Source organism: Urocampus carinirostris, chromosome 7 (assembly GCF_059441175.1).
Source record: "Urocampus carinirostris isolate Australia breed hairy pipefish chromosome 7, RoL_Ucar_1.0, whole genome shotgun sequence".
NCBI classification, from domain to species: domain Eukaryota; kingdom Metazoa; phylum Chordata; class Actinopteri; order Syngnathiformes; family Syngnathidae; genus Urocampus; species Urocampus carinirostris.
This window is the reverse complement of record NC_142355.1, coordinates 24,952,975-24,965,818: the sequence shown is the minus strand read 5'-3', so window position 1 is coordinate 24,965,818 and position 12,844 is coordinate 24,952,975. Positions and strand designations below refer to the sequence as shown.

The following is a 12,844-nucleotide window of genomic DNA, read 5'->3' as shown; positions in this document are numbered from 1 at the left end:
GTCTCTAGAAGTAAGCAAGAGAAGCTTTGTTGAGGTTTAATGTTATATTCATTCAGGTTTAAGGTTAAATAACTATTAATACAGAAACTGAATAAAAAATAATACATTTCTCAAATCAGTCAGTCAGTAACTATGTGGTTTCTTTAGTCGTCTGTATCTGCTGTATGGCCATTGTCATTTATTTATTACATTCATTATTTTGTGTTAAAAGTAAAGGTATTTGAAAAAATTGCAAAGTTTTACAATGATATTCTTGTGGAAATCCTGATCTGCCCCAGCGTCACCCTGGGTCTGCCTCCAATACCCCCTAGGTCAACTAAATTTGAGACACCTGCTGTAGGGTGTTTTGGGCAAGTTCAACCTGGCGGTGCCCATGTAGTTTTTTTTTGGTTTTTTTTTGTTGGGGGTTTGTCCCCCCACATGAAACGAATAGTACTGGTTTCCATGGTTACCAGTAGCAGGAGAAGCCCCGAAATCCGACAACACCTTCATCATCTGGTTGCTGTTGTTTACTGCTTATACAAAAGTGTAAAGCGTCATCCTCCTAAATCACTGGGGAAAATCCTTTTTTAAAATTAGAGTAGGTCTGTTTTCACCTCCTTTGCCTTTGGGACATATTCAAAGCTCTTTTTACGGTAAAGGACGTTGCGTTTAGTTTATTTTTGTTTTATATTTAAATTATGTATTTAAATGTATAGAATTTAAATTTTATATGTAAAAATGTAGACCTTCTAAAATAAAAGGTACTAAGATAAAAAGAAAGAAACTTAAAATACTAAAAATAAATTCAACAAATATTTTTTAGCAACTCAAATAAAAAATGTTAATTACACTTGATTGGATTATTGAAAATGATTACATCCAAGTAATTTAAGAGACATTCTATTTATATCATTTACATTCAATCTGGGTTGAGGTTTGTGAATGTGTGTTTTGATTAAAGGTCCTCTTCTGAGCAACTCTGGGAAACATAGTTTTAAAATGTGTTCTTAAAAACAAGCTGTCTTAAAGTAGTCCTTTATGGATGGGCATCCCTAAGTAAAACAAAATATTGAATTACAAATAAATAGGGATCCACAATGATCTGGATTACAAATAATTTTTTATATTTTTATGACCCTATTTACCACGGTACTGCCTTGCGGGTGAATAGTTTTTAATGGTTTTGGAATAATATGCAGAAAACAAAAGTACTTGAATATAGATTGAGTTTATTTTTCTGAAGATTAAAAATTTCTTTCACTTTTTGATAGATTATAAAAGGTAAAAAAAAACTATCTGACTGTGGATTTTATTAAGCCTTTTGAAATGTATTAGTAAAAGGTTTGAGGTCTGCGTAACTGGAATCCAAATTGCAATTTATTTGATCACATACAGTTAAGGGAAGGAACTATGGGGAACCTACCAGTTGCCCAATATATAACATTTTCACAAATCACTGGTCGGTCTGTAATGATCAACTTCAGAGCACCAAGGGGTTCACTCATTGTACTGACCCCCTGCCACGAAATGTTCATGCTAAAAGCAGCTCTGTGCAGGTGTCAGACTTCAAACAAGAGCTGCTTTTTTCTGCTGGAGTGCAGGCAGAGCGCATCATTGAGTTTTCTTGTGGTAAGTGGCCCCCTTTTCGGCCTCACGGCCCCTCTGTTTCATATCTCTAATGGCTTTGTCAATATCTCTGTTTTTATTGCAAAGGACAGTAAGCATGGTTAGCACGTCCCTCCGAGCTTGAAATCGATATTTTGCTTAATATCGAGCCTGTTTTAGAGGTGAAGCAATATTGGTAGTATATATACTGAATTGCCCACCACTTGATCTTTTTGTGAGAGTGGGTTGTTCTGACTGGTTTACATCTGGCATGGTAAAACCTTTGCTAGCTTTCTGATGATTGACTCATGGTGTATTAAAAGAACATATTAACGATTTCAAAGTACAGAAATTTGCTTTTTTATGCCACTGGGAGACATGATTCAACTCTGAGTTTTGTTTGTGTGACTTTATTAGGGTAAGGTGACCATTTTTATGAGAGGCATATTTCCTTATCCCCTTTTTATGTTACCACAGGGCATGTCATCCCCCCAGAAAACCTCCTTCCCATTGTCCTGTGCAGCGGCCCATCTGGTCAGGAACTGGACTTTACTTACCAAAACAGAGACTCTCCTCGTATGGTAATACTTGATGTTTTTTTTTTTTTTTTTTTTTTTTTTTCAAAAAATACATGTCATCACACGTAGTAAGATTAATATTGGTTTTACCAATTGAAGAAAAAAGTATTTCATCAATCAAATTTGGGGTTTGTGACTCTTGAAATATACAAATAATGAATTGGCAGTCTAAATTGGAATTTTGGGACTTAGCCCCAGTTTAAATCAAGCCTCTAACGTTTGTCATAGTTATGAATGAAGCTTTGCTTCCTGGTAGATGGACGAAACAGGCCGAATCCTTTCAAACATCTGCAACGTGGTCCCAGGTGGAGTGGTGTGCTTCTTTCCGTCGTATGAGTACTCAAGACTCATCGTGGCCCACTGGGAGTCCACAGGGATTCTGGCCCGACTCGCCAACAAAAAGAAGGTAGGCCAGGGGCCGCCAACCTTTTTGAAGCTGAGAGCTACTTTTTGTTACCATTCAGTGTGAACGGCTTATCCTCAGTAGGGTTGCAATGATGCTGGAACCCATCCCACCTATCTTCAGGCTGTGGACAGGGGACACCCTCAACTGGTTACAAGCCAGTCGCAGGGCACACAGGGACAGACGACTCGCGCGCCCATTCACACCTAGGGACAATTTGGACCGGCCAATTAACCTGACATGCATGTTTTTGGAATGTGGGAGGAAAGCAGAGTGCCTGGAGGAAACCCACGCAAGCGCGGGGAGAACAAGCAAACTCGGAAGGCTGGTAGCTGGATTTAAAACCATGACCTTAGAACAACTCAGACCAGTTTGATAGGCATACCTTAAATAGAGGGTTCCTGCGGATCCTTGAAAAGTCTTAAAAGGCATTGAATTAATTATTCTAAAAATAAGGCCTTAATTGGCTTTAAAATGTCAAAAATCCAATTTTCAAAAGTCCTGAAAATGTTAACACATTCATAAGCTTTAGATTATTTGAACTAAAAAGATTTGGTAACATTTATCAATTGTCTTTTAATAATTCACCAACCTCCCAAAGCGCTTTACAATGTGCTTCACCATTACCCATTCACACACACACACGCACACACCGATAGCAACTACCTGCCATTGGGGGCATTGCCCAAGGACCCTTCGACATATACCGGGGAATCGAGCCTGCGATCTCTTGATTCCAAGACGAGCGCTTTACCTCCTGAACTACTACCGCCCCAACGATCAAAATGACGCAGGTCTACCCACAATACGCACAGCAACTTCAGACAGAAATGTTTACTTTGGACCGTGCTTAGAAAGTGTAAATTGAATGAGAAGTGGCTGCCCGATGAACGTTTTTGCAAGGTAATGTGTTCGAGGCACAATGTATTATTTGCACTAAATATGATTCGCTTTTGTTTTGTTTTGTTTATACTGATTTTTTGTTGATTTGGTCTCAAATTCGATTTCAAAAGGTATTTAAAAAGTCTTTAAACGTCTTGAATTGAACTTACATTTAGCTGCAGGAACCTTGAAATAACAACTCATCATGTTTTTACTATTATTATTTTTTTACTTTGTTATTATCATTTTGTTACTATCTTATAATTACTATAACTAGAATTAAAATAGCCTTAGTGAAATACCCTTGTGGCAAGCTTTATGACCTGATCATTTTTTAAGTGCCTACTTAATCCAACTCAGCAGGAGAAAATAATGTATTTCATATCCAACTTGTGGAGTGAATGTTCCACCACTAAAACAGAATATATACCACATGCATCTTTTCCCATTCTAAACAAGTTTAATTTGATCTATATTAATTTTTTTAACACTACCTCAAGAAAAAAAGATTGTAATCCCTGTTTTTTCGCGGTAAATGAGGACTAGCCCCCACCAGTCCCTGCCCCTAGTATGCAACAATACAAAGTATACTAAAAAACAGATTTTCTGGTTAATCACATTGCACTGCTATTATTTTGAACAGCACTGTAAGTACGTCCTGCCAGTTCCCGCCTGCAGCAGTGGGCTACCAGGCATGATGGATCACGGCCACACAATTGCAGTCCATTTTAGGTGGCAAGTTTCGCCTGACCCAACAAAAATACTCTCTGCCAGCCCCTTCTATCAGCAGCCGTCGACTTGGGATAAAGAATTGCGGCCACATGGATGCAATCCATTTTAAGTTAGGAAGAACGGTCAAAATGCACCACCACACCTGACATGATTTTGCTCTCTAAGCCCCCGCCCTCGGGAGTAGTTGACTGGCATCCACACAGTGCAGTTCATTTTAGGCACGGATTGTCTGAATGGGGAAAACATGTGCTTCGACCTTACAACCAGTACACAGAAAGCAAGGCTTACATTTTTGTCTAATATTTTTTGAATAATTGCGAAGTCCGTGGTGCGAAGTAGTGTGAGATAACCGTAGTCCTAAAAGTTGCTTTGGGAATTCTATTTCAAAGCCAACTATGATTTCTTTAGATTTTCGAAGAGCCGAAGAAGGCCAACCAGGTGGAGCAAGTGTTGGGCGAGTTCTCTCGTTGTATCCAGGTAAATATCAGTCATTTCCCATTTGGTTTGTTACTCCAGGCTGGAAAAACATGCCTGATAGGACACTTTAGCGGCTCCTGTTTGTTAGCCTAACACAAAATTATATTCTTTAAACAATAAGGGAGCAGGATTGACCCAAAGGAAACCCCACAAGTAAAGAAAGCTGTAAACTTGCGATAAAATTAAAGCTAAAACACTAGCCAAGAGCATTCGAATCATTTGTAAACTACAGTTGTCCTGAATTTGCCATACAAGTGAGTTAAGCTTCAACAGTCCTCGCGGAACAAGTGTATTGCCGAACATTAATGTCACAACTCCTGACAGAGGTGCACTCAACAAGGATCGGGCAGCTTAACTGGAGCAGTGCTGTTCTCGGTGGTAGGTGGAAAGATGAGCGAGGGCATCAATTTCTCGGATGACCTCGGCAGGTACTGTACCTTCTTAGGGAATACGGTTTTGGCAGGGTCGCTTGTTTCGATAATAAGCAAACGTGGTGTGTGGCTAGGTGCGTGATGATGGTAGGAATGCCGTACCCCAACATCAAATCACCGGAACTGCAGGAAAAGATGTCTTACCTGGACAAACACCTGGTAAGAAATTCTACTGTTTCACGGTTACAAGTTTACTTTTCATTTAAAGGAGACACATATCTTGTGATTGTAAGCCCTTTCACTAAAAACTGTTGGTTTTTAGTATGATTCAATCTTACATTTGATGCAATGGTAATCGTTTTCTTATAAATATAAAAGTTGGTTAAAAACTGGAAGTGCTAGGTTAAAAAAAGAAAGGGTCTGCTCTCCCAGGCTTAGTATCTAAGACAGGACTTATATTTTAGATATTTGACGTCCAAGTACCGTATATACTTCCATATAAGCCAAGATGCCCTAAAACTGCTTTGGAATAGTCACATACTAAAAGAAATACTTACCCAAAATTTTAAATGTGTACCTAAAGTAAGACAATTATTCAAATGTTTGATTAATGATATACTGGAAATAAAATTTTAAAAAAGTTAAACAATTTACTGTACCGTTAAGCAGTGCTTCGACAGCAGACACTCTTAAGTCAAGTCACATTTATGTCTATAGCTCTTAATCACATAGTCTTAAAGGGCTGCACAAACCACTATTAAATCAAGTCAATTCATGTTTATTTATATAGCCTTTTATCACAAGGAGTCTCAAAGGGCTGCACAGACCACAGAATATTTCAAACTACAGAGTATTATTAGTATTACCATCCCCTGGTCTAAAACCTACATGAGGGCAAAGAAAAGCTCAAAAACCACTATTATAGTATCTTTTGGTCTAAAACCCACACCATTTTTGAATTTCATGATAATTTCCTTCATCAACTCGATCATTACAGTCACTGTTTCCCCTTTCCCTATCACTAAGTTTCTTGGGACCCATTATTATTGGAAAAAAAGGCAATAAAAAGCACTAGATCACAATAATATGAGATGTGGTCTCTCTCAAACACAATCGGGATGGCACGGATTGATTAAACAGGGTGGCTTGGGTGGCTACACTTTTCTTAATCCCACTTGTGTTCAATTTGTTTTATGTGCATTAGAGCCGACCTGAATTTTTTCATAGTTCGAAATTCTTTAAAATTACAATTTGTATTATTAAACTACAATTATTAAATTAAAATCGCCTCTAAGGGGTAATTTTTCCATCAGTTATTTAATGACTGATTCACAAAACAGTTCTTTGGGGTCCCTGAACATATGTTTTTTGCTTTATGTTTTGTTTAGCTGAGTGGATTGAGAACTTTAAACATGGCCTGATAAGCCTGACACACGAAGAAATAATACTAATAATAATAATAATGGATTATTATTATCAATCTCTACCACTAACAAGAAGCTCAACAATAATTAGGGAACGGTACCTTTGTATAAATGAGTCGGCACACCTTGTACAGTATATTAGTCATGGATCCGCCCATCTGAGCATTCATGTATCTGTGTTTTTTGTAAAGTGATTCATGTTGATTCCTCCATGGAATAAAAATGTGTTGTTTTTTTTTTTTTTTTTTTTACTAAAGCCCTGTGTAAATGAGTACAGACGCTCCCCTACTTACGACCATTTGACTTACGAAAAACTGTACATCCGAAATTTTTTTTCGGGATGTTGAAAGATACTTGAACATTGCTGTAAGTTAATTTTTGTATTGTGCACCTTTTTCCGAGTACAGGACAGTACTGTAGTGCTTCTTTCCGCCGCTAACGCGTGTGGCGCTGTCAGAGGTCACCAAGCATCCACCCCGAAGAAGAAATCCGATTCCTCTTCCTAGTTAGTGTGTAAACATTCTATACTGTATCTCCAGCGCGCTAAGAACTTTGATATGTTTATTGTTTTATATCTCGTGCAGCCATTCAATATGTTTGGTGTAAAGAGGCGAGCCGTTTCTTTTGGAATGAAAGTGGAATAAGAAAGCTCGATGCGGTTGAGAAAATGGTCGGAACTCTTTTATCGGCCCCTGTTTACCACGGAGGACCTCTTAAAGCGTATCTTCCAAAAGTAAGTCAAAGTCAATTTAATCTTTATAGAGCATATTATTTTACGAAATGTTTTTTATTTAGTACAAAACAATACAGGTTACTTATACAAGCCTTAAACATACTTATAGAAACCTTAAACATGCAAACTATAGCACTAAAGGAACTAATGAACCAATTCAACTTATGAACGTAAGTAGGGCAGCGTCTGTATACAATCACAGTCCATTTTTTTGTATTCACACTCACACGTCTGCTTTAAATGTTTTCCAGACTCACAGTGGAGGGAAGAGTCCAGGCCAGGCACTCGTAGAAAATCTCTGCATGAAAGCTGTGAATCAGTCAATAGGTACTGTTAGCTCAGGGGCCACATGGTCGAAAAACCAATCTCTTGGGGATCGGATAATAATTTTAATGGCAAAAAAAGTGCGCTTTATCTGCAGGGCCGGGTGATCTTTCGAAGGCTCACATTTAAAGGATGGTTATTATTCAGGGGTGTAAGATTCAATTATGAAACGATTAGTAAGGGGTTTTGATCCCCTAATTTTCCCCCCTACACTAAGATTTAATCTCTTTATAGAAAAGATTTAGTTGAGTTTATAGGGTTCGTAAAGGTGCTTGAAATCCTTGAAAATGCTTGAATTTTAATGTTGCGTTTCAAGAATTGAAAAGCAATTGCATTTGGGTGAAGTGCTTGTAAATGCTTGAAATTGTTGCCATGTTTGAACAAGTCTACCTAAAACGACACAGACACTGCTCTCAGAAGCCTTTGCTTTGCCGTTGCATTTCTTCTTCCTTCGTGAATAATGACTGCTGGCATTAGTTTGTATGGCATTGTCCTATGAAGCGCCTAAGAGGACAGGTGCATGCTATACCTAAATAGGGCACTATAAAATTTAACTAAAATGAAGTATTAGTGCAAGGTTTACGTATCAATACTGGACATTTATCATGGGCCATGCAAAAACTAAGGTAGTGTATCCCACTGGTAAATTGTAATGGGAAGAACTTCCTGAAACTGAAAATAACATGTCTTAATAAGTGCACAAAAGACTAGAAATCTCGTATGTAAATTTCTGATATATTTATTTTAATTATACTAGAGAAATTGGAAAATTGGCTTTGAAAGGTCTTGAAAAGTGTTTGAAATCTGCCTGGAAAAATGTGTACCAACCCTGATACCAACTGTACTTGAAAGAAACAAAAATAAAAAAGACAACAACTGAATTTATTTACTTTGGTTTATTTAACTCGGGGAAAGTCCTGCAAAACTGGAAAGTGAGAAAAATAAGTTTAAATTATGATTGATTAAATAAGTTAACACCGCAAAGGCATGGCCATTCCGTGGTCAAAATACCTCTAGTGTACATAAAGTTCTTTCCGGCCCCAAAGGTTAAACAGTGTGTCTGAGAATTTTATTATACCTAAAATAACATCAGGATGGTTTGTTTCTTCAGATGTTCTCTGGTTGATAAACGATAGTCATCATACATGCAGTATACTTCGGAGTGTACCCCGGCTTTGGCGACAGTGGACAATTTAGAAACTGCAGGTCATAGTTTGACGTGACTAGGTTCATATTTCTGTTGTGCTTCTCTAAAAATTGTATCGCGTGCCGGATTAAACCCGTTGGCGGGCATGATCCGCCCTATATGTTTGACACCCCAGCTGTACCAGATCCTCTGATCGTAGATCACGCCATCAAGTGTTTTTGTTTCTCTTTTAAAAGGCAGAGCTATTCGTCACCGGGGCGACTACTCCTCCATTGTGTTGTGCGACCGCCGCTACTCCCGTGCAGGCACGCTTGCAAAACTCCCCACGTGGATCCGGAGCCGAACCAGCACGCATCACAATTTCGGTCCGGCGTTTGGTGCCTTGCGGAAGGTGAGGAGCAAGCAGGGATACGCTGGTCAATTGGTTTACCAACTGATGAGTTTATCGTTAGTAGACAACCGAAAAAAGAGAAGACATTAATGAATTTTGAGCTCGCAAGGAGAAGAGAAGGGGACTTTCACGATGCAAAAAATCCAACCTGTTTCAAAGGTCCTTCTTTGAGCCTTTTTAAAATTAAATCCCCTTGGTTACAAAATGTAAATTAATCCTACAGAACAAGTGATTGGCCAAGAGTGATAATTATAGAAACCGGGGGTTTCCAACGTGGTGCCCGCAGACACCAGGGGCCACCCTTAGGACAGCTGAGGTGTCTGCGGACGTGTTCAGATGATAGCTTACCAGCACGGGGTCACTCTGAGTTTGTATTAAAATACATTTTTTAGTGTTTGATCGAGTCTATTAAACCTTACTTCCAATAATTGACTTGATAGTAACCTTGAAACATTATGTTAATAACATGGTTATTTTACAGAATTCGTATCAAACAGGGTGCCCTTTGTGCTAATTATTTGCATAATGTAGCTAACAATCCCGGCATCCTCAAAGATGTCCAATACTCATGGCTCGTACGGGTGCTTGAAATCCTTGACTGTTGTTTTCTTAAAGATTCACAAGTGCTTGTAAATGTTTGAAATTGTTGCCATTTTTCACAAGAAGTCTGCTTGAAAATGACGCAGACATTGCTCCCCTTTGGCTTTGTTTTGCCATAGCGTTTCATTCCTCTTGATTAACTGCAGCTGCCTTTAGTTTGTAGGGCATTGTCCTATGAAGTGTCATCGTGCCCATGGGCCACACCCAAGAGGACAGTTGTATGCTAGACCTACAATTTAATGTGTATTAGTGCAAGTATTACGTTTCAAACATGAACATTTATTCTGGGCAATGCAAAAAAATTAGGTTGCCTTTCCTAGTGTTAAATCGTAACGGGACAACTTCCTGCAACTGAAAATGTAAGCTATTATATATTATACAACACCTTTATGGGGACGGAATTGTCTCAAAAGAAATATATTTACGATTTACTCAATATCTAAAAATGTGTCTCGATAAATTATTTCAAAATGGCATGTGTAAATCGCAGACATATTTGTGGCTCTGCAAAAAGATAGGTTTCACACCTGATTTCTCTTAATGGTCCAGGAGAAATTGAAAAATTGGCTTTAAAAGTCCTTTAAAAGTGCGTAACTTGGCCATGAATAGGGTGCATCATTCATTGTAAGCATGCAGAATAAAAACATTTTTCTAGACAGTAAACGGGGCGGCACGTCGGATAAGTGGTTAGTGTGTCTGCAGCACAGTTCTGAGGTCATGGGATTAATCCTTCCTGTTTGGAGTTTGCATGTTCTCCCCGTGCTTGCGTGGGATTACTCCGGGCATGTCAGGTTAATTGGCCAGTCCAAATTGTCCCTAGGTGTGATTGAACGAGTGCGTTGTCTATCTGTGTGCCCTGCGACTGGCTGGCAACCAGTTCAGAATGTCCCCTACCCACTGCCCGAAGACGGCTGAGATAGGCTCCAGCGCCCCCGCGACCCTACTGAGGATAAGCGGTGTGGATGATGTATGGATGGATAAACAGTACGATTTACCTTTTAACTACAAAGGGCCCCATAGCAGTGTCATAGAAATGTAATGCAAGCCTACCAAAAAATGGAAATTTGACATCTTGCAGCAGTTAATGGTGCGGAATGCGTTAAGAGCCATCACCTAGGGAACTAGATTGATTTTGAGTTTTGAGCCCAGATTTTTTGTTTTCACATATAATTCATTTTCTTAGGTGGTTTACGTTTTATTTACCCAACCCCTTTGAAATTGCTTCAACACTGGCTTACGGTAACACCCTCACATCCAGGAAAGGAGAGCAAAATTTAGCAGTGCAAATGGAGACCAAATGGAACTCCTGCAGCTCAAGTGAAATCTTAGCGTTACCGGGCAACAGCTCGTACAATCGCTCCGCTATCCACACTGGATCGCTTTCTTTTTCTTTATGATGTTTTATTAAGATGTTTTGCTTTACTCCTCTCTCATTGTCCAATTTTCCTTTCCGCCTGCAGTTCTTTGTGGAGAAGAAGCAACAAAAGATCAACTCGATTTAATCCCTTTTGAGTCCCAAGTGCTGCAGTCCAGTGGCATGGTCATCACAGCCAGTCATGTTGTGTCCGAAACAATTCCACCCTGCTGTCCGAAATCATACCTGTCAGGTTCCTCTTATGGTGCTGTTAAGTCAGGAAAAGCCTACTGAAAAAAGGATGAATAGTCTTTGAGGTTTATCAGAAGGTCTTTTTCAGGTTACCAGGAATGATTAGTTAAAAATAAACACAAAGACGATCCAGTTCTAAATTCTGAAAAGGGGTGACTTGTTTCCCGACCTCAGCACGTACAAAACCCCCAAAACTGCCTAAAATTCAAAAGTCATTTCACATTGAAAATAAAATAATCTAGAATACTGTACTGGTTGGTCCACACCTGTAGATGCTATTTTCAAATTAATATCGGGGAATCTGCCAGTTTTAGGTGTCTATAAAAATGACGATTTTAAAGGTAAACATATGCACCCCTAACTTTAGAAAGCAATGAGTAACAATTTGGGATCACTGTCAATAGTTTTGTGCAAAACAAGTACCTAAATTGCAATTAAATTGTGCTTTTTATTACCGTATTTTCTGGAATATTCTGTGTTCTTAAAAACTCAAATTTGCCCCAAATTTTAAAGTGTGCCTTATAATCCAGTGCGCCTTAGACAGGAAAATGCAGTAAATACACTTAGAAATGAATAACACCAATTGGTAACCATTTATGAAACCAAAATTTAATTACGGTAATTTGTCATATGAAAGTTTTTTTCCCAAATATTTTTTTATCCAACTGTATATTTTAGTCTAGTTATAATGGCATGCGCCTTGTAGTCTGGTGCGCCTTATGTAAGGGGAAAATTACACTGAAGAATACTCTTGAGGGTGCACCTTATGATCCAGTGCGCCTTATAGAATAAGAAAATACAGTAAATACAATTAGAAATTCTTAATTACAATGTAACACCATTTAGTAACCATTTATGGATGAATGAATTCATTTTTAGTGGTGAAACCAGACAGGGTTTTTTCCCAAATATTTTTTTTATGCAACTCTTACTTTAGTTAATGGAATAAGCCTTATAGTCTGGTGAGCCTTATGTAGGGGGGGGAAAGAATTACACAGAAAACTACTTTTGAGGGTGTGCCTTAAAATCCAGTGCGCCTTATAGACCAGAAAATACAGTAAATACAATTAGAAATTCTTTATTTTAATTTATCACCTTTTAGGAATGAATGAATGAATTCATTTTGGTAGTAAAACCAGATTTAATAACGGTAATTTGTTATACGAAAGGAAAAAAATCTCACTCTAGTTATAATGGCATGCGCCTTATAGTCTGGTGCGCCTTATGTAGGGAGGGAAAAAATTACACAGAAAACTACTTTTGAGGGTGCGTCTTAAAATCCAGTGCGCCTTATAGACCACAAAATACAGTAAATACATCTAGAAATTCTTAATTATAATGTAACACCATTTGGTAACCATTTATGAATGAATTTCATTTTAGTCGTGAAACCAGATTTGATAACAGTAATTTGTTAGACGAAAGTTTGTTTTTTTTCCCCAAAATATTTTTTTTAAACAACCCCATCTCTTACCGTAATTATATTGCCATGCGTCTTATAGTCTGGTGCGCCTTATGTAGTAAAATAAAAAAATGACACGGAAGATTACTTTTGAGGGTGCGCCTTAAAATCCATTGCGCCTTATAGA

General features: G+C 38.3%; 1 protein-coding gene across 1 annotated transcript in view; it reads left to right on the top strand.

Moving 5' to 3' along the window:
- Nucleotides 1-12,141, top strand: part of ddx11 (DEAD/H (Asp-Glu-Ala-Asp/His) box helicase 11) — a 45,636-nt gene extending 33,495 nt beyond the window's left edge. Inside the window, exons 20-28 of the mRNA XM_088339325.1 lie at nucleotides 1,539-1,611; nucleotides 2,065-2,168; nucleotides 2,422-2,571; nucleotides 4,591-4,659; nucleotides 4,984-5,087; nucleotides 5,165-5,249; nucleotides 7,439-7,514; nucleotides 8,895-9,049; nucleotides 11,110-12,141. Coding sequence (XP_088195451.1) covers nucleotides 1,539-1,611; nucleotides 2,065-2,168; nucleotides 2,422-2,571; nucleotides 4,591-4,659; nucleotides 4,984-5,087; nucleotides 5,165-5,249; nucleotides 7,439-7,514; nucleotides 8,895-9,049; nucleotides 11,110-11,151 — 858 coding nt within the window. The 3' untranslated portion in view covers nucleotides 11,152-12,141. The remainder of the gene's footprint in view (nucleotides 1-1,538; nucleotides 1,612-2,064; nucleotides 2,169-2,421; nucleotides 2,572-4,590; nucleotides 4,660-4,983; nucleotides 5,088-5,164; nucleotides 5,250-7,438; nucleotides 7,515-8,894; nucleotides 9,050-11,109) is intronic.
- The last annotated feature ends 703 nt before the right edge of the window (nucleotides 12,142-12,844 follow it).